The sequence below is a fragment of the Mesoplodon densirostris genome, chromosome 17, assembly GCF_025265405.1.
Source record: "Mesoplodon densirostris isolate mMesDen1 chromosome 17, mMesDen1 primary haplotype, whole genome shotgun sequence".
Taxonomy (NCBI): domain Eukaryota; kingdom Metazoa; phylum Chordata; class Mammalia; order Artiodactyla; family Ziphiidae; genus Mesoplodon; species Mesoplodon densirostris.
Window position 1 is genome coordinate 271,811 of NC_082677.1, and position 25,384 is coordinate 297,194.

The 25,384-nt window shown below is 41.9% G+C and overlaps 1 protein-coding gene across 4 annotated transcripts in view; it reads left to right on the top strand.

Annotated features, from left to right (window-relative positions):
• The first annotated feature begins 4,468 nt into the window (after positions 1–4,468).
• Positions 4,469–25,384, top strand: part of MPHOSPH8 (M-phase phosphoprotein 8) — a 58,845-nt gene continuing 37,929 nt past the window's right edge. For all 4 annotated transcript variants that reach the window (XM_060080044.1, XM_060080045.1, XM_060080042.1 and 1 more), the window contains exons 1-2: positions 4,469–4,809; positions 23,921–24,076. In XM_060080044.1, coding sequence (XP_059936027.1) covers positions 4,591–4,809; positions 23,921–24,076 — 375 coding nt within the window. In that variant the 5' untranslated portion in view covers positions 4,469–4,590. The remainder of the gene's footprint in view (positions 4,810–23,920; positions 24,077–25,384) is intronic.

Here is a 25,384-nt window from a genome sequence, read left to right on the forward strand (position 1 = left end):
TAAACTAGAGCCTCCGCAGTTCCTTCGCTGGTGACACGATGGTGCTCAGAGCTCATTCTGACCCACAGTAACACTTTTCATGACTATGCTTACCGTAATCTCCAGAATAGAAAAATGCCATTTGAAACTGTACCTATCAATCAGTTCTCCTCACATGCCTAATAAATAGAATTACAATGATTTGTTTTCACTATCTTTTAATCTACCTTCCTCTTTTCCCACTTGTCCTTGGATTACTAATAACCAGAGCTAATTTAAGGACACCTGAAAGACTAGCATGGCAGATATGACCACATTCAAGAAGCTTAATAGTTTCAACATTTATTGTTAACTAATTTTAATAAATCTTTGAGTAGTAAATGTGTTTTGTTTGTTTTAATTCTGGAAGTGAAAACTGATGATCCATCCCTGAGCAATTCCACAGAGAAGGAAAATACTGGTGAACTCACTAAGTAATCTACTTCTGATCCTTAAGACTCGACATAGTTGGCAAAATGTTTTGTAAATCTCAGCACAGTATTAAAAGGCTGTTAGTACTTCAGTATTTTTTGTAGTATTTTAATTTATCTTGCTTATCTCTCTTTTTTTTAAGCAGAGTCACAGATTTATTTATTTGTTTATTTATTTATTTTTGGCTGTGTTGGGTCTTCGTTTCTGTGCACGGGCTTTCTCTAGTTGCGGCAAGCAGGGGCCTCTCACTATCGCGGCCTCTTGTTGTGGAGCACAGGCTCCAGACGCGCAGGCTCAGTAGTTGTGGCTCACGGGCGTAGTTGCTCCGCGGCATGTGGGATCTTCCCAGACCAGGGCTCGAACCCATGTCCCCTGCATCGGCAGGCAGATTCTCAACCACTGCGCCACCAAGGAAGCCCTGACATACAGTTTTGGCTGTCCTCCCACCCGTCCTGCCCATCACCCCTCACGCACACAGGTGCAGGGTTTCCTTCCTGCTGCGGGGCCTGCCCGCCTCTCCAGTGGCTCCCAACACCCTGATGAGGGACCCTGTGAGCCTGCTGGTGCCTGAGGGAATGGGAGGCTTGTGAGGAGCTGCCTAAAAGCCTCCTCCCACCTTCCTCCCCGATGAGGCAAGAAGCTCAGGACCTGTCCCACTACTCACACTGCAGACGTTCGGCTCTGTTCAGGGCGGTGAGCCCAGGGCCAAGGGGAGCTGGCATCTTTGACTACTCTGCCTTTTGCTGTTTATATATGTATAAACCATCTAAATCTGAAACGGGCTTGTTATAGCTTTACTGGCCAAATCAGTCAGGTCTTGGCCCTGGCCTGCCCTGCTTGTTTGCTTGACGTAATTACAGAAGACAAACCGGGTATCTCCTTACATTGTTACCGGAAACGTATACTAGTAAAATAAAATTTTAAAATGTTTATCAAATTTTTTTTTTTTTTTTTTTTTTTTTTTTTTTTTGCTGTACGCGGGCCTCTCACTGCTGTGGCCTCTCCCGTTGCGGAGCACAGGCTCCGGACACACAGGCTCCGCGGCCATGGCTCGCGGGCCCAGCCGCTCCGCGGCATGTGGGATCTTCCGGGATCGGGGCACGAACCCTAGTCCCCTGCATCGGCAGGCGGACTCTCAACCACTGCGCCACCAGGGAAGCCCATATCAAAATTTAAATCACTATGCGGTGGTCATTTCATAATGTATAGAAATATCGAATTACTATGTTGTGCACCAGGAACTAATATAGTGTTGTAGGTCAATTATGCTTCAAAAAGAAACAAGCAAACTCATGGAAAAAGAGATCAGATCTGTGGTTACCAGAGATGGGGGTGGTGGAAGGGGAGAGTGCGCGAAGGTGGTCCAAAGGTGCAAACTTCCAGTCACACGACAAGTAAATACTAGGGCTGTGATGTGCAGCATGACGAATAGAATAAGTGCTGCTGTGTTACATATGAGAGTTGTTCGGAGACTAAATCCGAAGAGTTCTCGTCACAGGAAAAATATTTTTCTTTTATTTTGTGTCTATATGAGATGATGGATGTTCACTAGACTTACCGTGGTCATCATTTCATTGTGTATGCAAGTCAGATCATTATGCTGTACATCTAAAACTTACACAGTGCTGTGTGTCAATTATATCTCAATAAAACTGGAAGAAAAAATTAAATCACTACCCTCTTTGACCTATAAATTCCGCTAGTAGGAATTCTACTTCTAGAAATTCATCTTACAGAAATATGGACACACCAACACAGGGATGTATTATATGTGCATACGTGCACAGTGCAGTGGCAGAGCATGTGCAATAGAGCTCATTTCAAAAGTTGTATAAACGGGGGCTTCCCTGGTGGCGCAGTGGTTGAGAGTCCGCCTGCCGATGCAGGGGACACGGGTTCGTGCCCCAGTCCGGGAAGATCCCACATGCCGCCGAGCGGCTAGGCCCGTGAGCCATGGCCGCTGAGCCTGCGCGTCCAGAGCCTGTGCTCCGCGACGGGAGAGGCCACAACAGTGAGAGGCCTGCGTACCACCAAAAAAAAAAAAAAAAAAAAAAAGTTGTATAAATGGGTGTTTATATATGTATGACATAAAAATCTGTCATGTCATTCCAAACTAGTTACCTTTGAGGAACAGGAACTTTATTTCTATCTTATACAGTTTTTAATTAATTGAAAAAGTTTTACAATGAACATATATACTTAATTTCAAAAATACATAAAAGCAGAGTAAATAGTGTAATGAACTTCCTCAAGACTTAAAATGCTTTGTCAAGTTTTTGGACACTTAGAACAGCCTTCTCTTCCCTCTTCTTTTGTTGCTGAGGAAACGGCTTGGCTCTCCTACAGGATGTCCCACATTCTGGACATGTCTGTTTCCATTTCTCTTTCCCCATATTTCTTGTAAACTGGAAATTAGATCTAAAGTCCTGAGTAGATTAAGGATCAGCATTTCTGTCAACATGAGCCGTGAAGGCTGGTTGTTCTACTTTAATAATGCTAACATTGATCAGCAGGTTTCCACTGTGGAGTTGTTTGCCTACAGCCAGCACTCACCTGTGGACAGATACTTTGGCATCCAGTTCCTCGTCAGTCTTTCAGCTAACGATTCTGTTGTCTGAATCATTTTATGAAATATTGTGGTTCTCTATTTTTTCTTCTGTACTTGTTAGCTGGAATTCTTGTGAAACAATCAGCTGTCCCCCATCAACTAACGTTGCTTTACAATATTTTTTAAACTTACTTAGAAAAATATATGGAAGCATTAGAATTGCTGTGTGTCTTCCCTTAGAGATGAGAGTGCCTGGAGGGCAGGCTATGGTGTAGCGATCTCTGTGTTCCTAATGCCTAGGATGCCTTCTGTGAGCCAACTCCAACAGCTGGCGCTGCTCTCAAGAGGCGCCGGCCAGATCATAGTCTTAAATGAACTCAGGGAGCCAGCCCATTTAAAAGAGTTAATTTTGTAAATTAAGTTGCCAGGTGAAAATTGACACTCGAGGATGAGGTCATAGCCACCACAGCTGCGGACCTTCAAGGCCCCCTGAGAGGAGCTCAGGGTGGAGATCAGGTGTGAGGCGCTCTGTGCTCTGGGAAAAGCTGGAGAAGGTTTTAGGAGCCCGGTTCTCGCCTCCCCTCACATCTAGAAAGGCACAAAATCATGAACGGGGCGTCCGCTCCTCGTGGCCAGCAGCAGCGCGTGCTTGACCGCTCGTCTCCTGGCCGGTCACCCAGGCCCTGAGCTGCTGAGGCCCTGTCCCCTGGACATAGCTCTCATTTTGCCCCCAAATAAAACCCAACTCGCAACTCTCACCTTGTGCATTTATTTTCGGTCGACAAAGTTCACTGTTAAATAAAAAGCTCGCTGCTACTAAGACTTTATTTGCTTATTTGCAATTCAAAGTGAGAAATATTTCACTTAGCAACTCTGGGCGACAATTCATTTTGAGGGGTGACTATTTTTGTCAATCATTCATAGCGTGTACAAATTACTTTTATCACCTCCTCTGATTTTTCTCAGTGGGAATTAAAAAAACAAAACAAAACCCTACTAGAAATTGGAAAATAACTGTTTTCCTTATCTTTAAACAGCACTCCCTAAAATATAACAGCACTATGAGCTGTGTTTGACTGGATCCTTCACAGGCGTTAATCGAATCAAAATCACCCAGATAAGGGTCACCTGCTCTGGGCAGCGGGCGGCACGGAGAAGAGAACGCGCCACGAACCTGACCCGCGCACTGACCCTCTCGCCCCACCCACTTCCCGCCCACGTCCCACAATCCCCGCCCAGCAGCGCTACAGTGCAGCCTCCACTCCGCGGCTCCCTCACCCTCAGCCCACACCCCGCCGACGCTCCTCAAGCCCCGCTCACCGGCGCTACCCCGCGGCCTCTCCTCGCGCCTGCCATCGCCCTGCTCTTCCTTCCGCCCGGGGTACCCCCCTCGGCCAGCCCACCCACTTCCTGTGGGTGGTGCGCGCTCCGGCGCGCCCGCCCTGACGTGATTGTTGTGCGCGCGCGTCGCTCCGTGGTCTCGAGCCCGCCATTGGCGATTTCTGGTCGGCGGCGTCCTGCTGGCGGGGGCTCGGGGCCGAGTGCGGGGCGCGCGTCGCAACCGCTCTCCCCGCGGCTGGCAGAGCTCCGTTATGGCTGCGGCGGAGGCGGAGGCGGGGAGTGCGGCTGCAGTTCCTGGTTCGGGTGCCGACGGCAGTGGCCAGTCGCCCGGAGTCGAAGGAGAGGGAGGAGGAGCGGTGGGCGAAGAGAAGGACGCGGCCGCGAAAGGAGTGGAGGCCGTCGGGGACAGCGAGGATGACGGCGAGGATGTGTTCGAGGTGGAGAAAATCCTGGACATGAAGATCGATGGGGTACGTGCGGGACCCGGGCCGGGGGGAGGCTCACGCGCGGCGGTCGGCGCGGCCGGGGTGGTGCTGCCCGCCCAGGAGGCGCTGGAGGCGGTGTAGACGGATGTCCACGCCGCGAGGACATTGAGAGGAGGCTTCCTTCTTAGGCCCCGTCCGCGCCATCCCCATCCCCGGGGAGGCGGCGTCTCGGGTCTGAGAGCCTGAGCATCCTCGCCCGCTCTCCCTGTGCGGCGTGTGCCAGCAGCCTCGCAGGAGCCTTGAATTCTTCGCCGCGCCCTGCCCGGCGCTTCCCGCTCAGTGTCTCTGTGAAAGCCTTGTTTCACCCTGGTCCCCGCAGAGTGAGGTGCTTCCCCATTTATGCCCTTCAAGCTTATCTTTCTTTACATGTTTGTCTCCTGCTAGATTGTAGGCTCCTTTGGTGGACTATGCTTTTTATTAATTTGTTATCGCTGGCACTTTAATCCAGTGCCTAGCATGCCGTGATTGCTTTGTGTATATCAGATTGTTAAGTGAGTGAATGAATTGTGGGCTGGAGGCTGGGGGAAGGTGAGAGGGTGGGAGGATGGGCAATGGGAAAATAATCTGTTTTAGTAAATAGGTGTAAGATGACCAAAGGCCCTACACGGTGGTCGTTCTGAGAGAGGCCTGCGTACCGCAAAAAAAAAAAAAAAAAAAAAAAAAAAGATTTTCCTGTACAGTGGGGGATAAATAACTGAAATCCAGCGTCATCAATCTTACTGTTAGTTGCAGTAAAGATAGGGACTTTTCTATGTATAATTTTCCCAAATACCTTGTAAGCACCTTGAGGTGATAGGTGTATCACCTGCGTTTAACACAGTGCTTGGCAGGTGAAAGCTATTCAGAAAATATTTGGTTAGGAGGGTAATATCTTCAGAATTAAGATGATTCACTTCTTCATACAATATTTAATTTTGCCAGTTCCAAAGAATTGTAGGCACTGTACCTAAAGCCCCACATTTATTTTTATTTATTTATTTTATTTTATTTTTTTGCGGTACGCGGGCCTCTCACTGCTGTGGCCTCTCCCGTTGCGGAGCGCAGGCTCCGGACGCGCAGGCTCAGCGGCCATGGCTCACGGGCCCAGCTGCTCCGCGGCATGTGGGATCCTCCCGGACCGGGGCACGAACCCGTGCCCCCCGCATCGGCAGGCGGACTCTCAACGACTGCGCCACCAGGGAAGCCCAAGCCCCACATTTAAAAAATTTTTTTCTTTCATTTAAATGGAATCTCACTATATTTGTTTGGTGTGTATCTGCAGTTTTTGCTCAACAATATCTTTGTGAGATTTATTCCATGTTGTTGGAGCTATATTTTCTTTCCTTTTCATTGCTGCATAGTTGTTGGCCCTCAGACAACTTGGGGCCTAGGGGTGCCTGACCCCCGCACAGCTGAAAAGCCACTTATAAACTCCCCCAAAACCTAATAGCCTTCTACCAGAAGGGGAAGCCTTACCCATAGCAGAAACAGTCAGTTAACACATATTTTGTATATTATGTGTATTGTATACTGTATCCTTAATTAAAAAGTAAACTAAAGAAAATAAAATATTTAAAAAAATCATAAGGAAGAGAAAATATATTTACAGTAATTTATACCCTAAGTTTACATCTTCTGTTTATGAGATGAATTGCTTGTCAGAACCTATATCAATATTGTCTTATATGATACAAAACACTGTAGATGTTATATGTATTACCAGCACTGGACATCAAAAATGAAAAGATAATGTGAAAAAGTTTATTGATTCATACTTTATGGTAGCTTAGTGTAATCGATAAAATTGCTTCGCAGTAGCCTAGCCTAGACACTAATGAATGAATTGTTAGAAAATTTTTGTGGCGTATGTTATTACAGTCATATTCATAGTACAGTATCAGAAACATTATTACATTTTTAAAGAAGTCACTTACCTGTAATAATCTAATACTCACTTTTTCCAATTAGAAAAGAATATGGTAATATAATTCTTTGAAAGCAAAGTTATAAAACATTAAGAAAACTAACACATTAATTTTACATTAAATATCATTCACCTTATGTCTTTGTAATGACCGACCAGTATTTACATATACTTTATGCATTAATTGCATACCTTTTTCTTAATCATTTCAGTATTTCTGGGTATGTGTTTCATCTGTGACTTTTTTCAAATTGTCGGAAATCTCCAAAAAATTTTCATATATATATATATATATATATATATTTATTTTTTTTTTTTTGGCTGTGTTGGGTCTTCGTTGCTGCACGCAGGCTTTCTCTAGTTGTGGTGAGCAGGGGCTACTCTTCATTTGCGGTGCGCGGGCTCTAGGCGTGTGGGCTTCAGTAGTTGTGGCACATGGGCTCAGTAGTTGTGGCTCACTGGCTCTAGAGTGCAGGCTCAGTAGTTGTGGTGCACGGGCTTAGTTGCTCTGCAGCATCAAAAATGAAACATCAAATGAACATCAAAAGAGATGTGGGATCTTCCCGGACCAGGGCTCGAACCCGTGTCCCCTGCATTGGCAGGCAGACTCTTAACCACTGTGCCACCAGGGAAGTCCAAATTTTCCAGTATATTTATTGAAAAATATCTGCATATAGGTGGACCCCACAGTTCAAACCCATGTTTTTAAAGGGTCAACTGTATTCAGTTGTATGAACATATTACAGTCTCTCTTTTCTACTACCGTTGATGAGCATTTGGGTTGTTTCCAGTTTTTGGCTATTGTGAATAATGCTTCTGTGAATTTTATTGAACATGTCTCCTGGTGTATTGTGCACAAATGTTTCTCTTGGTTGTATACACCTAGGAGTGGAATTGTTCAGACGGGATGCATGTGTCTTCAGCTTTCAGTGGAAACTGTTTTTGAAATTGGTTGTACCAATTTACACTACTGCTAATGGTTTATGAGAATTCCTTTTGTTAAGCCTCCTGTTGGCTCTTGATATTGTCAGTCTTTATACTTTTAGCCAGTACTGGTGGGGTATCTGATGGTATTTCCTACTTGTAATTTATATTTCTCTGGATTCTGCACTAGTAATCAATGTTGAAATCATTGAGCCTCTTTTCATATATTGGGTTGGCCAAAAAACAGACTTTTTGGCCAACCCAATACTTATTTTTTGGTCATTTGTTTATCTTTTATGAAGTGTCTGTTCAGCTGTCTTTCTACTTTGTCTTTCTTTATTAATTTATTGTATTCTAGATTCAAACCCTTTGTGGGTGATGTCATGTATATCTCTTTTCCTGCTATGTCTTTTTTGGTCAATAGAAGTTCATATGATTAATGTAGAAAAACTTAATCTTTGTCTTGATGTTGAGTGCTTTTTATGTCTGGTTTGAGAAATCTTTCCCTACCCTAAATATTCTTTTTTTTTTTCTGAAAGCTCTGTTGTTTTGCCTTTCAGATTTTATATATACATTTCACTTGGAATTGATTTTGTGTATAGTGTAATGTAGGGATCAGGTTTCATTGAGCAAATCTGTCTTTTTATTCTTTAACAATGCCTTGTAAATTTTAGAATCAACTTGTCAATTTCCTTGCACACATTAAAAAATTTGAATTTTTATTGAGATTTGCATTGAATCTGTGGGTAAATTTAGGATCAATTTAATTTCTTTCAATAATGTTTATAGCTTTCTATGTTGAGGTCTTAGTAAGTTGATTTTTAGGTATAATTGATATTTTTGATGCAGTGGTAAATGGTCTTTTGAAAAGTTTCATTGTCTTTGTTGCTCATACAATTAATTTTTGTGTACTTACCCTTTGTTAAAGAAATTCCGTATATTTCTAGTTGCTAAATACTTTTATTGGGAAAGGATGTTGAATTTTATTAAATTTTTTCCTGCATCTGTTAAGATGATTGCATAATTTTTCTCCCTTATATCACTAATGTGATAAACTACATTGATTTCCTAATGTTAAATCAACTTTGTGTTCATAGAATAAACCAAAGTTGGTTGTGATATTACCCTTTTTTAATGTTAGATTATATATTTCTTTATTATTTAGTTTATTTCTGCTTTTTCTTTTTTTATAAATTTATTTTATTTATTTTTTATCTTTGGCTGCCTTGGGTCTTCGTTGCAGTGCACCAGCTTCTCATTGCGGTGACTTCTCTTGTTGCAGAGCATGAGCTCTAGGCACGTGGGCTTCAGTAGTTGTGGCACATGGGCTCGGTAGTTGTGGCTCGTGGGTCTACAGCACAGGCTCAGTAGTTGTGGCACATGGGCTTAGTTGCTCCGTGGCATGTGGGATCTTCCCGGACCAGGGCTCGAACCCGTGTCCCCTTCATTGGCAGGCGGATTCTTAACCACTGTGCCACCAGGGAAGCCCAACAAAAATTTTTAGCTAATTATCTAGTATATAAAACCTAAGAGGATAGGAGGACGGACCATCTACTGCCATTTAGTTTGTCCCACTGATGAAGCTAAAAGAAAACGTGGCTACCAAGAAAATAGACATTTGGGAAATTTTGAAGATAAGTTTATAGATCCCAGGGCTATCATGAAATTTCTTAATATACAGCAAAGTCTTGGGCAATATTTGGGTTGACATTATCCATATTAAAAAAACATGTAATTCAGGTTTTCATTTGTTTTGTATACTGCTATACACATAGTGACCCTCAGTAAATATTTGTTGAATGAATGAATGAAGCAAAACTGCTGAAATGAAGGCTGTTAACAATTATCAGTCAGTTAAATCTGGAGCTAAAATTGAGATGTACTCCTTGTACTTGAGAATGATTGTTAATACTCCCTCATTCTCATTGACTAGATCAAACCTAATTGATAACAACTATTAAATTTATGTGTTCATTACTGCCTTTTTTTTTTAAATCATCAGAAAATTTGCAAGAATTGTGTAGAATCTCCCATACGCCTTTACCCAGATCCCCCAGTTGTTGATATTGGCTTTATTTTTTTTCTCTCTTTATTTATATACATTTTTTTCTGGCCCATTTGAAAGTAAATAGTGGTTTTTTTCTTTTTTTTTTTTTTTTTTTTTTTTTTGTGGTACGCGGGCCTCTCACCGCTGTGGCCTCTCCTGCTGCGGAGCACAGGCTCCGGACGCGCAGGCTCAGTGGCCATGGCTCAAGGGCCCAGCCGCTCCGCGGCACGTGGGATCCTCCCGGACCGGGGCACGAACCCATGTCCCCTGCATCGGCAGGCGGACTCTGACCTGAGAGCAAGCCGCTCTCTCACCTTGGTTTATCTCCAGTTTTAACTGCGCCTTCATAGAAGCTCTTACAAGGTTGTGTATTAATAGTTTTCTCTTTCCACACTCTTTTGCTAAAAAGCACACGCATGCATTTTCAGTTGTTATAATCACTGCCCTGCACCCAGTTATATAGCTGAACCGTTAAACTGACATGCTCTCTCTTTTTTTGGGGTGGGGCACCATGCGGGATCTTAGTTCCCTGACCACAGATCAAACCCATGCCCTGTGCAGTGGAAGCTCGGAGTCTTAACCACTAGACTGCCAGGGAATTCCCAACATAGACTCTTAATTATTATTTTAAAATTATAAAGATTTTCAGGATTATTTCTGAAAGTTAAGAGGCTACTCTTTTCCCACTACTTCTTAGTTTCTAATCCTGTTAGATGCTAATGCTTGGTCTTTCTACAGATGGCAGAATGATTGAAAGGTAGTGTGGGCATGATGGAAGGATGCAATGGGAGGGAACAGTGGTTGGCATTCACCTTCGAAAGTTTATTGCCTTGGTGGTGGTATGAATAAAATCAGACAAGTGTTAAGAGTATAGCTAGAATGGTACTCTGCAGTTCATGCAGAAAACTGTTGCATGAGTATGTTCTTGCTTCTCGGTGAGATTGGGTATTCAGTAGAAAAGAAAAATCAGAAATCTGGAAAAGCAAGAATTTGGAATATATATGACAAAGATTTAATAGCCATCAAGTATTAAAAAGAAAGGGAATTCCCTGGCAGTCCAGTGGTTAGGACTTGGCACTTTCGCTGCCATAGCCTGGGTTCAGTCCTTGGTCGGGGAACTGATCCCGCAAGCCGCCTGGCAAGGCCAAAAAAAGAAGTATTAAAGAGAAAAATTCTCATAAATGAGCAAGAAAATGGGCAAAAGATACAACAGGTAACTTTAAAATGTTTTTGATGTAGTTTATATATATGCATTTTATATGTGTATCTTTTATATGTGTATCTTTTTCATTTCAACCATTTTTCAGTGTGTGGTTCAGTGGCATTAAGTACATCCACACTGATGTGCAGTCATCTCCACCATCCAGCTCCGGAACTCTTCCATCTTCCCAAGCTGAGACTCTGTACCCATTAAATACTAATTCTCTATTCTCCCTCCCCTCAGTCCCTGGCAGCCACTATTCTCCTTTCTGTCTTCATGAGTTTCCCTATTCTAGGTACTTCATATAAATGAAATTATAAATACTGGATTGGCCAAAAAATTCGTTTGGGTTTTTACAGAATGAACTTTTTGGCCAGTTCAGTATTTTCCTTCTGTGTCTGGCTTATTTCACCTAGCATAATGTTTTTAAGGTTCATCCATATTGTAGCATGTATCAGAATTTCCTTCCCTTTTAAGGCTGAGTAATCCATTATATGTGTACACCACATTTTGTTTATATATTCATCTGTTGATTGTTTGTTTGGGTTGTTTCCCACTTTTTAGCTATTGTGAATAATGCTGCCCTGAAATGTGTGTTCAGATATCTGTTTGAGTCTCTGTTTTCAGTTCTTTTGGGTATATACCTTGGAGAAGAATTACTGGATTATGAGGTAATTCTGTTTAACTTTTTGAGGAATTGCCAAACTGTTTTCCACAGCAGTTGTACCATTTTAGATTCCCACTATCAATGTGAGAACATTCTCGTTTCTCCACATCCTCACCAACACTTGTTACTTTCTATGTTTTTGTTTGACCTAGTGGGTGTGAGGTAGTATCTTGTGGTTTTAAAATTTGCGTTTCCCAAAGGACTAATGATGTTGAGCATCTTTCCATGTGCTATTGGTCATTGGTATATCTTCTTGGAGAAATGTCTATTCATGTCCTTCCTTTGTCCTTTTTTTTTTTTTTTTTTTTTTTTTTTTTTTTTTTTTTTGCGGTACGCGGGCCTCTCACTGTTGTGGCCTCCCCCGTCGCGGAGCACAGGCTCCGGACGCGCAGGCTCCGGACGCGCAGGCTCAGCGGCCATGGCTCACGGGCCCAGCCGCTCCGCGGCATATGGGATCCTCCCAGTCCGGGGCACGAACCCGTATCCCCTGCATCGGCAGGCGGACTCTCAACCACTTGCGCCACCAGGGAGGCCCAACCATACTGTTTTGATTATTGTGGCTCTGTAGTAAAATTTGAAATCAAGAAGTGTGAGTCCTCCAAATTTGTTCTTTTTCAAGATTGTTTTGCCTATTTAGGACCTCTTCCAATTCCATATGAATTTGCAGTTTGTCTTTACTACCTTTGCAAATGAGGCTATTGGAATTTTGATAGGGACCTGAGGTCACTTTGGTAGTGTTGACATCTTAACAGTATTAAGTCTTCCCACCAAAGAACACAGATGTCTTTCCATTTATTTGTATCTTCTCTAATTTCTTTCAGCAGTGTTTTGTAGTTTTTATTTTTATTTATTTATTTATTTATTTTTTGCGGTACGCGGGCCTCTCACTGCTGTGGCCTCTCCCGTTGCGGAGCACAGGCTCTGGACGCGCAGGCTCAGCGGCCATGGCTCACGGGCCCAGCCGCTCCGCGGCATGTGGGATTTTCCCTGACCGGGGCACGAACCCGTGTCCCCTGCATCGGCAGGCGGACTCTCAACCACTGCGCCACCAGGGAAGCCCGTTTTGTAGTTTTTAGTATGCAAGTCTTTTATGTCCTTAGCTAAGTTTATTCTTGAGTATTTTATACTTTAGATGCTATTGTAAATGGAATTGCTTTCTTAATTTTATTTTTGGTTTGGGCATTTCAGATGTATAGAAACAATTAATTTTTGTGTGTATTGTACCCTGCAACTTTGCTGAGCTCATTTATTAGATCTGGTTACTTTCTTGTGTATTCTTTGGGATTTTTTTATAAATAGAATCATATCATCCATGAATATAGTTTCATTTCTTCCTTTCCAACCTGGATGCGTTTTATAGCTTTTTCTTACCTAATTGCTCTGGCTAGAACTTCCAGTACAATGTTGAATAGCAGTGGTGAAAGTAGGCACATAGCAGGTAATTTTTCAAAGAAAAAATGTAAATGGCTTAATGATAATTTTGTAAGTGGATGTGGAATATGGCAGAACTTTTTTTGTCAATTGCCATATAGTAAACATTTTAGACTTTGTAGGCTGAGAGACAATTTGGGGGTTTAGAGTTGGTGTTCCTTATCATGGTAGAAATGTGACCTCATTCTCCTAAAAAACTTTCCTTCTCTCAAAGATAGTGATCTTCCTTCTTGGGAACTCACTAGAACGTGTTACCCGCATCTGCCTTTGGCACTTACACATATTGCCTTCACAGTGCGGGATGACTTTCTGCATGCAGCCCAGGTCCTGGGTTTGGATTTCAGCTGAACTACTCTTTAGCTGTGTAATCATTAGTAGTTAGTTTGTCTAGAAGCTTCAGTTTCCTCATCTGTAAAATGAATATTAATACTTCACAGAGTTATTCTAAAGATTAAGTGAACCACTAAATGCAGAGATTTTGACAGTGCACAACACATTTTGAGGCACTTGATGTAAATATGATTCTTTTGATTTGTTTTTGTGTGTGTTAATTTTTTTTAATTGAAGTGAAGTTCACTTAGAATATTACATTAGTTTCAGGTGTATAACATAATGATCAGATGATTTGTTTTCAACCATTTAAAGATGTAAAACCATTCTTAGCTTACAGGATGAGCAAAAACAGAGGCAGGCCCTGCTACAGTTTGCTGATCCCTGCTCTTGTATCTGGTGAGGTGAAAGTTGGAGCATCTTTTCTGGAAGACATTTGACAGTGCATTTTTACAACCTTTAAATGGCTTTATTATTTGATCCCGTTGGTCTCTCTTTTGGGAATTTATTCTAACAACCTAATCAGAGTCACAGTGTTACTTATAAAAAACACAAATTGGAAACAATCAAAACAACCTTTGGTTTCCAAAGGGAGAGTTTTCATTGTATTTTTTGTTGTATTTATATGATGGAATAATGTTCAGTCACTAAAAATTATGTTTCTGGAAGATATTAAAGCAAGAAATGTTTGACATACCAATGAGAGAGCAAGATAAAACTGATAGTATTATCCCAGTGTTTTAAGTATATATACATTAAATATTTACTTATAAATGCAAAAGGTAAAGGAAATAGATCAAATTGTTATCAGTATTTTGAGGTGACTTTTGTTTTCTCCTGTTTTTCATTGATTTTCAAAGACTGCACATTGCTTATATAATCAGAAAAAGACCTCAGTCTTTGGTTTATGAAAAAATGGATTGATGGTATTGTGGTTTTATTTGTTTGTTTATTTTAATTTTTTAAAAATTGAGGTATTGGGCTTCCCTGTGGCGCAGTGGTTGAGAGTCTGCCTGCCGATGCAGGGGACACGGGTTCGTGCCCCGGTCCGGGAGGATCCCACATGCCGCGGAGCGGCTAGGCCCGTGAACCATGGCCGCTGAGCCTGCGCGTCCGGAGCCTGTGCTCCGCAATGAGAGAGGCCATAACAGTGAAAGGCCCATGCACCACAAAAAAAAAAAAAAAAAAAAATTGAGGTATTATTGACATTATATATAACATTATAATAGCTTTAGGTGTACAACATAATGATTTGATATTTGTATACATCGTGAAATGATCACCACAGTAAGTCTAGTTAACATCTAAAAATTTTTTTCTTGTGATGAGAATTTTTAAGATCCGCATTCTTAGCAACTTTCAAATATGCAGTACAGGGCCTCCCTGGTGGTGCAGTGGTTGGGAGTCCGCCTGCCGATGCAGGGGACACGGGTTCGTACCCTGGTCCGGGAAGATCCCACATGCTGCGGAGCGGCTGGGCCCGTGAGCCATGGCCGCTGAGCCTGCGCGTCCGGAGCCTGTGCTCCACAACGGGAGAGGCCACAACAGTGAGAGGCCCGCGTAACGCAAAAAAAAAAAAAAAAAAAAAAAAAAAAAAATATGCAGTACAGTATTATTAACTATGATCACATGCTGTACATTTATTACATCCCTGTGACATATTTATTTTGTAACTGGAAGTTTGTGCCTCTTGACCCCCGTCACCCATTTCCCACCCCCACCCCTGCCTCTGGCAACCACCGATCTGCTTTCTGTATCTGTGAGCTTGGGTTTTTTTTTTTTTTTTTTTTTTTTTTTCCTTTTTGCGGTATGCGGGCCTCTCACTGTTGTGGCCTCTCCCGTTGCGGAGCACAGGCTCCGGATGCGCAGGCCCAGCGGCCATGGCTCACGGGCCCAGCCGCTCCGCGGCATATGGGATCCTCCCAGACCGGGGCACGAACCCGTATCCCCTGCATCGGCAGGCGGACTCTTAACCACTGCGCCACCAGGGAGGCCCCAGAGCTTGGGTTTTTTTGTTTGTTTTTCTTTTCTTTTTTAAAATTTATTTATTTATTTATTTTTGGCTGCCTTGAGTCGTAGTTGCTGCGTGGGGGCTTTCTCTAGTTGCAGCAAGCTGGGACTACTCTTCCTTGCAGTGCGGTGGCTTCTCTTGTTGCGGAGCACAGGCTCTAAGCACGTGGGCTCAGTAGTTGTGGCTCGCGGGCTCTAGAGCGCAGGCTCAGTAGTTGTGGCTCACGGGCTTAGTTGCTCCGCGGCATGTGGGATCTTCCTGGACCGGGGCTCGAACCCACGTCCCCTGTATTGGCAGGCGGATTTCTTAACCACTGCGCCACCAGGGAAGCCCTGTTTTTCTTTTTATATTCCATGCGTAAGTGAGATCATATAGTATTTATCTTTCTCTAACTTATTTCACTTATTGTTAGGCCCTTGAGGTCCATCCATGTTGTTGCATACGGCAAGACTTCATTCTTTTTTTTAATGGTTGAATAATACTCTGTGTGTGTGTACATACATATATGTGTGATGTATATGATTATATATGTATGTGATATATATGTGTGTGTCTGTATACACACACTACGTTTTCTGTATTCATTCATTTATTGATGGTCACTTGGATTGTTTCCGCTTTTTGGCTATTGTAACTAATGCTGCGGTGAACATGGGGGTACATATATCTTTTCCAGTTAGTATTTTCATTTTCTTTTGATAAATACCCAGAAGTGGGATTGCTGAATCATATGGTAGTTCTGTTTTTAATTTTTCGAGGGTTTTCCATACTGTTTTTCATAGTGGCTACACCAATTTACAGTCTCACCCAAAAGTGCAAAAAAGAGTTCTTTTCTCCACATCCTCATCAGCACTTGATATTTCTTCTGTTTTTGAGAATAGGCATTCTAACAGGTATGAGGTGACAACTCATTGTGGGTTTTTTTTTTCACATTTTTTTTATTGCAGTATAATTGCTTAACAATGGTGTGTTAGTTTCTGCTTTATAACAAAATTAATCAGTTATACATATGTTCCCATATCCCCTCCCTCTTGCGTCTCCCTCCCACCCTCCCTATCCCACCCCTCCAGGCGGTCACAAAGCACCGGGCTGATCTCCCTGTGCTATGCGGCTGCTTCCCACTAGCTATCTACCTTACGTTTGGTAGTGTATATATGTCCATGCCTCTCTTTCGCTTTGTCACAGCTTACCCTTCCCCCTCCCCCTATCCTCAAGTCCATTCTCTAGTAGGTCTGTGTCTTTATTCCTGTCTTACCCCTAGGTCCTTCATGACATTTTTTTTTTCTTAAATTCCGTATATATGTGTCAGCATACAGTATTTGTCTTTCTCTTTCTGACTTACTTCACTCTGTATGACAGACTCTAGGTCCATCCACCTCATTACAAATAGCTCAATTTCATTTCTTTCTATGGCTGAGTAATATTCCATTGTATATATGTGCCACATCTTCTTTATCCATTCATCCGATGATGGACACTTAGGTTGTTTCCATCTTGGGGCTATTGTAAATAGGGCTGCTATGAACATTTTGGTACATGACTCTTTTTGAATTATGGTTTTCTCAGGGTATATGCCCAGTAGTGGGATTGCTGGGTCATATGGTAGTTCTATTTGTAGTTTTTTAAGGAACCTCCATACTGTTCTCCATAGTGGCTGTACCAACTCACATTCCCACCAGCAGTGCAAGAGTGTTCCCTTTTTTCCACACCCTCTCCAGCATTTATTGTTTCTAGATTTTTTGATGATGGCCATTCTGACTGGTGTGAGATGATATCTCATTGTAGTTTTGATTTGCATTTCTCTAATGATTAAAGATGTTGAGCATCCTTTCATGTGTTTGTTGGCAGTCTGTATATCTTCTGTGGAGAAATGTCTATTTAGGTCTTCTGCCCATTTTTGGATTGGGTTGTTTGTTTTTTTGTTATTGAGCTGCATGAGCTGCTCATAAATTTTGGAGATTAATCCTTTGTCAGTTGCTTCATTTGCAAATATTTTCTCCCATTCTAAGGGTTGTCTTTTGGTCTTGTTTATGGTTTCCTTTGCTGTGCAAAAGCTTTTAAGTTGGGCTTCCCTGGTGGCGCAGTGGTTGAGAGTCCGCCTGCCGATGCAGGGGACACGGGTTCGTGCCCCGGTCTGGGAAGATCCCACATGCCGCGGAGCGGCTGGGCCCGTGAGCCATGGCCGCTGAGCCTGCGCGTCCGGAGCCTGTGCTCCGCAATGGGAGAGGCCACAACAGTGAGAGGCCCGCGTACAGAAAAAAAACAAACAAACAAACAAACAAAAATCTTTTAAGTTTCATTAGGTCCCATGTGTTTATTTTTGTCTTTATTTCCATTTCTCTAGGAGGTGGGTCCAAAAGGATCTTGCTGTGATTTATGTCATAGAGCGTTCTGCCTATGTTTTCCTCTAAGAGTTTGATAGTGTCTGGCCTTACATTTAGGTCTTTAATCCATTTTGAGCTTATTTTTGTGTATGGTGTTAGGGAGTGATCTAATTTCATACTTTTACATGTCCCTGTCCAGTTTCCCCAGCACCACTTATTGAAGAAACTGTCCTTTCTCCACTGTACATTCCTGCCTCCTTTATCAAAGATAAGGTGACCATATGTGCGTGGGTTTACCTCTGGGCTTTCTATCCTGTTCTGTTGATCTATCTTTGTGTTTTTGTGCCAGTACCATACTGTCTTGATTACTATAGCTTTGTAGTATTGTCTGAAGTCAGGGAGCCTGATTCCTCCAGCTCCATTTTTCGTTCTCAAGATTGCTTTGGCTATTCGGGGTCTTTTGTGTTTCCATACAAATTGTAAAATTTTTTGTTCTAGTTCTGTGAAAAATGTCAGTGGTAGTTTGATAGGGATTGCATTGAATCTGTAGATTGCTTTGGGTAGTAGAGTCATTTTCACAATGTTGATTCTTCCAATCCAAGAACATGGTACATCTCTCCATCTATTTGTATCATCTTTAATTTCTTTCATCAGTGACTTATAATTTTCTGCATACAAGTCTTTTGTCTCCTTAGGTAGGTTTATTCCTAGATATTTTATTCTTTTTGTTGTAAATGGGAGTGTTTTCTTGATTTCACTTTCAGATTTTTCATCATTAGTATATAGGAATGCCAGAGATTTCTGTGCATTAATTTTGTATCCTACTTTACCAAATTCATTGATTAGCTCTAGTAGTTTTCTGGTAGCATCTTTAGGATTCTCTATGTATAGTATCATGTCATCTGCAAACAGTGACAGCTTTACTTCTTCTTTTCCAATTTGGATTCCTTTTATTTCCTTTTCTTCTCTGATTGCTGTGGCTAAAACTTCCAAAACTATGTTGAATAAGAGTGGTGAGAGTGGGCAACCTTGTCTTGTTCCTGATCTTAGTGGAAATGGTTTCAGTTTTAAACCATTGAGGACGATGCTGGCTGTGGGTTTGTCATATATGGCCTTTATTATGTTGAGGAAAGTTTCCTCTATGCCTACTTTCTGCAGGGTTTTTATCATAAATGGGTGTTGAATTTTGTCGAAAGCTTTCTCTGCATCGATTGAGATCATCATATGATTTTTCTCCTTCAATTTGTTAATATGGTGTATCACGTTGATTGATTTGCGTATATTGAAGAATCCTTGCATTCCTGGAATAAACCCCACTTGATCATGGTGTATGATCCTTTTAATGTGCTGTTGGATTCTGTTTGCTAGTGTTTTGTTGAGGAATTTTGCATCTATGTTCATCAGTGATATTGGCCTGTAGTTTTCTTTCTTTGTGACATCCTTGTCTGGTTTTGGTATCAGGGTGATGGTGGCCTCATAGAATGAGTTTGGGAGTGTTCCTCCCTCTGCTGTATTTTGGAAGAGTTTGAGAAAGATAGGTGTTAGCTCTTCTCTAAATATTTGATAGAATTCGCCTGTGAAGCCATCTGGTCCTGGGCTTTTGTTTGGAAAATTTTTTATCACACTTTCAACTTCAGTGCTTGTGATTGGTCTGTTCATATTTTCTATTTCTTCCAGTCTTGGCAGGTTGTGCATTTCTAAGAATTTGTCCATTTCTTCCAGGTTGTCCATTTTATTGGCATAGAGTTGCTTGTAGTAATCTCTCATGATCTTTTGTATTTCTGCAGTGTCAGTTGTTACTTCTCCTTTTTCATTTCTAATTCTATTGATTTGAGTCTTCTCCCTTTTTTTCTGGATGAGTCTGGCTAATGGTTTATCAATTATGTTTATCTTCTCAAAGAACCAGCTTTTAGTTTTATTGATCTTCGCTATCGTTTCCTTCATTTCTTTTTCATTTATTTCTGATCTGGTGTTTATTATTTCTTTCCTTCTGCTAACTTTGGGGTGTTTTTCTTCTTCTTTCTCTAATTGCTTTAAGTGCAAGGTTAGGTTGTTTATTCGAGATGTTTCCTGTTTCTTAAGGTGGGATTGTATTGCTATAAACTTCCCTCTTAGAACTGCTTTTGCTGCATCCCATAGGTTTTGGGTCGTCGTGTCTCCATTGTCATTTGTTTCTAGGTATTTTTTGCTTTCCTCTTTGATTTCTTCAGTGATCACTTCGTTATTAAGTAGTGTATTGCTTAGCGTCCATGTGTTTGTATTTTTTACAGATCTTTTCCTGTAATTGATATCTAGTCTCATAGCATTGTGGTCGGAAAAGATACTTGATACAATTTCAGTTTTCTTAAATTTACCAAGGCTTGCTTTGTGACCCAAGATATGATCTATCCTGGAGAATGTTCCATGAGCACTTGAGAAAAATGTGTATTCTGTTGTTTTTGGATGGAATGTCCTATAAATATCAATTAAGTCCATCTTGTTTAATGTATCATTTAAAGCTTGTGTTTCCTTATTTATTTTCATTTTGGATGATCTGTCCATTGGTGAAAGCGGGGTGTTAAAGTCCCTTACTATGAATGTGTTACTGTCGATTTCCCCTTTTATGGCTGTTAGTATTTGCCTTATGTATTGAGGTGCTCCTATGTTGGGTGCATAAATATTTACAATTGTTATATCTTCTTCTTGGATCGATCCCTTGATCATTATGTAGTGTCCTTCTTTGTCTCTTCTAGTAGTCTTTATTTTAAAGTCTATTTTGTCTGATATGAGAATTGCTACTCCAGCTTTCTTTTGGTTTCCATTTGCATGGAATATCTTTTTCCATACCCTTACTTTCAGTCTGTATGTGTCCCTAGGTCTGAAGTGGGTCTCTTGTAGACAGCATATATATGGGTCTTGTTTTTGTATCCATTCAGCCAATCTGTGTCTTTTGGTGGGAGCATTTAGTCCATTTACATTTAAGGTAATTATCGATATGTATGTTCCTATTCCCATTTTCTTAATTGTTTTGGGTTCATTATTGTAGGTCTTTCCCTTCTGTTGTGTTTCTTGCCTGGAGAAGTTCCTTTAGCATTTGTTGTAAAGCTGGTTTGGTGGTGCTGAACTCTCAGCTTTTGCTTGTCTGTAAACGTTTTAATTTCTCCATCAAATCTGAATGAGATCCTTGCTGGGTAGAGTAATCTTGGTTGCAGGTTTTTCTCCTTCATCACTTTAAATATGCCCTGCCAGTCCCTTCTGGCTTGCAGAGTTTCTGCTGAAAGATCAGCTGTTAACCTATGGGGATTCCCTTGTGTGTTATTTGTTGTTTTTCCCTTGCTGCTTTTAATGTGTTTTCTTTGTATTTAATTTTTGACAGTGTGATTAATATGTGTCTTGGCGTATTTCTCCTTGAATTTATCCTGTATGGGACTCTCTGTGCCTCCTGGACTTGACTATTTCCTTTCCCATATTAAGGAAGTTTTCAACTATAATCTTTTCAAATATTTTCTCAGTCCCTTTCTTTTTCTCTTCTTCTTCTGGAACCCCTATAATTCGAATGCTGGTGCGTTTAATGTTGTCTCAGAGGTCTCTGAGACTGTCCTCAGTTCTTTTCATTCTTTTTTCTCTATTCTGCTCTGCAGCAGTCATTTCCACTATTTTATCTTCCACGTCACTTATCCGTTCTTCTGCCTCAGTTATTCTGCTATTGATCCCATCTAGAGTATTTTTCATTTCATTTATTGTGTTTTTAATCGTTGCTTGATTCATCTTTAGTTCTTCTAGGTCCTTGTTAACTGTTTCTTGCATTTTGTCTATTCTATTTCTAAGATTTTGGATCATCTTTACTATCATTCTGAATTCTTTTTCAGGTAGACTGCCTATTTCCTCTTCATTTGTTAGGTCTGGTGGGTTTTTATCTTGCTCCTTCTCCTGCTGTGTGTTTTTCTGTCTTCTCATTTTGCTTATCTTACTGTGTTTGGCGTCTCCTTTTTGCAGGCTGCAGGTTCGTAGTTCCCGTTGTTTTAGGTGTCTGTCCCCAGTGGCTAAGGTTGATTCAGTGGGTTGTGTAGGCTTCCTGGTGGAGGGGACTAGTGCCTGTGTTCTGGTGGATGAGGCTGGATTTTGTCTTTCTGGTGGGCGGGTCCACGTCTGGTGGTGTGTTTTGGGGTGTCTGTGGACTTTTTATGATTTTAGGCAGCCTCTCTGCTAATGGGTGGCATTGTGTTCCTGTCTTGCTAGTTGTTTGGCATAGGGTGTCCAGCACTGTAGCTTGCTGGTCGTTGAGTGAAGCTGGGTGCTGGTGTTGAGATGGAGATCTCTGGAAGATTTTTGCCGTTTGATATTATGTAGAGCTGGGAGGTCTCTTTTGGACCAGTGTCCTGAAGTTGGCTCTCCCACCTCAGAGGCACAGCACTGACTCCTGGCTCCTCAATTTGGGATGATTTGTTGTCTATTCATGTATTCCACAGATGCAGGGTACATCAAGTTGATTGTGGAGCTTTAATCCGCTGCTTCTGAGGCTGCTGGGAGAGATTTCCCTTTCTCTTCTTTGTTCTCACAGCTCCCGGGTCTCAGCTTTGGATTTGGCCCCGCCTCTCCGTGTAGGTCGCTGGAGGGCGTCTGTTCTTCCCTCAGACAGGACGGGGTTAAAGGAGCAGCCGCTTGGCGGACTCTGGCTCACTCAGGCCGGGGCGGGGGGAGGGGCACGGAGGCGGGGCGAGCATGTGGCGGCAGAGGCCAGCGTGATGTTCCACCAGCCCGAGGCACGCTGTGCACGTTCTCCCAGGGAAGCCGTCCCTGGATCCCGGGACCCCGGCAGTGACGGGCTGCACAGGCTCCCCGGAAGGGGGGCGTGGACAGTGACCTGCGCTCGCACACAGGCCTCGTGGCGGCGGCAGCAGCCCCAGCGTCCCACGCCCGTCTCTGGGGTCCGCGCTTTCAGCCGCGCCTCGCGCCCATCTCTGGAGCTCCTCCTTTAAGCATCGCTCTGAATCCCCTCTCCTCGCACACCAGGAAACAAAGAGGGAAGAAAAAGTCTCTTGCCTCTTCGGCAGGTCCAGACTTTTTCCCGGACTCCCTCCCGGCTAGCTGTGGCGCATTAGCCCCTTCAGGCTGTGTTCACGCCGCCAGCCCTAGTCCTCTCCCTGCGCTCCGACCGAAGCCCGCGCCTCAGCTCCCAGCGCCGCCCGCCCAGGCGGGCGAGCAGACAAGCCTCTCAGGCTGGTGAGTGCTGGTCGGCACCGATCCTCTGTGCGAGCATCTCTCCTCTTTGCCCTACCCAGGTACGTGGGGAGTTTCTTGCCTTTTGGGAGGTCTGAGGTCTTCTGCCAGCGTTCAGTAGGTGTTCTGTAGGAGTTGTTCCACGTGTAGCTGTATTTCTGGTGTATCCGTGGGGAGGAAGGTGATCTCCGCGTCTTACTCTTCCGCCATCTTCCCCGGAAGTCCCTCATTGTGGTTTTGATTTGCATTCCTCTGATAATTAGTGATGCTGAACATCTTTTTAGCTGTTTCTTGGCCACCTGTATGTCTTCTTTGGAAAACTGTTCAGTTCTTCTGCCCATTTTTTAATCAGATTGTTTTTTGCTTTTTACTTGTATCAGTTTTTTATGTATTCTGGATATTGACTATCAGATATATGATTTGCAAATATCTTCCCATTCAGTAGGTTGCCTTTTCATTTTATTAATGGTTTCCTTTGCTCTGTAGAAGCTTTTTAGTATGATGTAGTATGAGTTGTTTGCTTTTGCTTTTGTTGCTTTTGCTTTTGGTGTGATACTGTTCTTTGTTTTTGTTTTTGCTACTTGCTTCAGGAAATGAACTTTTTTTTTACATTTGTTTTATTGTGGTTATTTAATTTAAAAATTAGTTATTAAGTGAAATGTAATACATGCAAAATAGATTGAAGATTGACTCTCCTTCCTTCCTTCTCCCCAGAAACTGTTACAATTACCAGCTTCTCATGTCTTGCAGAGAACATTTTAAGAGAGGCTTTTAGGCTGATTCACAGTAGGAGGGGACATTAAAATATGACTGATGTTTTATTATTCCACTATAGTAAGCAGTTGCCCTCAGAGGGAGAAACTACAGCTGTACTTAGATCGGATGGACTTTCTTTATGTATTTTAAGGAATTCACAAATGATCTCAGGAGATGAACAGTCTTTATCATGATTTTAATCTCCATTTCAAGTTGGTTCATGTATTCTCAGCAACTGTATGGCTTTGGAACTATAATCAAGTCTAATATCCTTTATTTGCCTGTTTTTAATTTATATAACAGGGCAAGATCGTTTATAAAGTTCGATGGAAAGGATACACATCAGATGATGATACCTGGGAGCCTGAGGTTCACCTTGAGGACTGTAAAGAAGTTCTTCTTGAATTTAGGAAGAAAGTTGCGGATAACAAAGCTAAACCAGTGAAGAAAGATGTCCAGGTATTATATTTTATCTCATAGTGTTTTTTTTTAGTATAATAAGTTTATTATAAATTTTAATAATATACAGAATGTATAGTAAGGAATTTACAAATAATAATAAAATATACAACATTCGTATTGTAAGTTCTATATAGCCAATTGATTCTCATAGAATGCTTTCATTGATTTTTTTTTTTTTTTTTTTTTTGCGGTATGTGGGCCTCTCACTGTTGTGGCCTCTCCCGTTGCGGAGCACAGGCTCCGGACGCGCATGCCCAGCGGCCATGGCTCACAGGCCCAGCCGCCCCGCGGCATATGGGATCCTCCCAGACCGGGGCATGAACCCGTATCCCCTGCATCGGCAGGCGGACTCTCAACCACTGCGCCACCAGGGAGGCCCCTTTCATTGATTTTTGCCAGGCTCTTTTTTCTGTAGCCAAGCTGTGATTGCAGGTGAGAAACAGGTATAGTTTGGACATGTTGTTATTTTCCTTTAAGTTAAGAGTAAGATGATAGTGGGGAGAAAAGAGATGTGTTGAAACTTTACTTGTTCGTGCATGATGTGAGCATCCTGTTTTTGTATACCTGAGGAATATTTTTTATGCTATTCATCATGTTTTTGTATACCTGAGGAAAATTTATGTTACTATTACAGGTGCAGCACACAACTCTTATATTTAATCAGCATTATTAACATATTTCTAAGTCTGACTTTTCTGCTAATTCAAACAATTCTTAGATCACTTTATAAAGCTATAAATTTTAATCCATTTCAGATTATTCACAGGTCTGATTATCTCCGGGTCTTTTGTTTTTTCTTTTCTATTTCCACTTCAATTTTTAACCACTTTATGGTTTTTTAGTAGCTCTTGTTGGTGGTAAGGAAGGATGAAGAATTCAGAGGAGCTCAGATGAGTTAAACTTCTATCATCAGCAGTTTGAAAAAAGACTTGATCGTGGTCTAAAGTGGGATAACATTAAAACTAATGCACAAACTTGGTTTAAGAGTTTCCTTCTCTGGATTTGTCCATTGTTTTATCCTTGATTCTCATATTCCACACATTATTGAATTGGCTTTATTTATGAATCTTCTAAGAATTTCCCGTTTTACTTTTCTTTGTAAGTTTCATTTATAGCTTCTATTTATAAATTGAACTGACTCTAATTCAACTTACTGCTTTTGCTTTTAGTTTTCTTTTTCATTAGAAAGAATTATCATTTTTTTAGAATACTGACAGAGGTTCTTGAACTTAGAACTATATAGTGAAAATTGCTCACGGTAAAGAGTCTTCGTTGTTGAAGTTATTTTTTAAGGGCTGAATATTG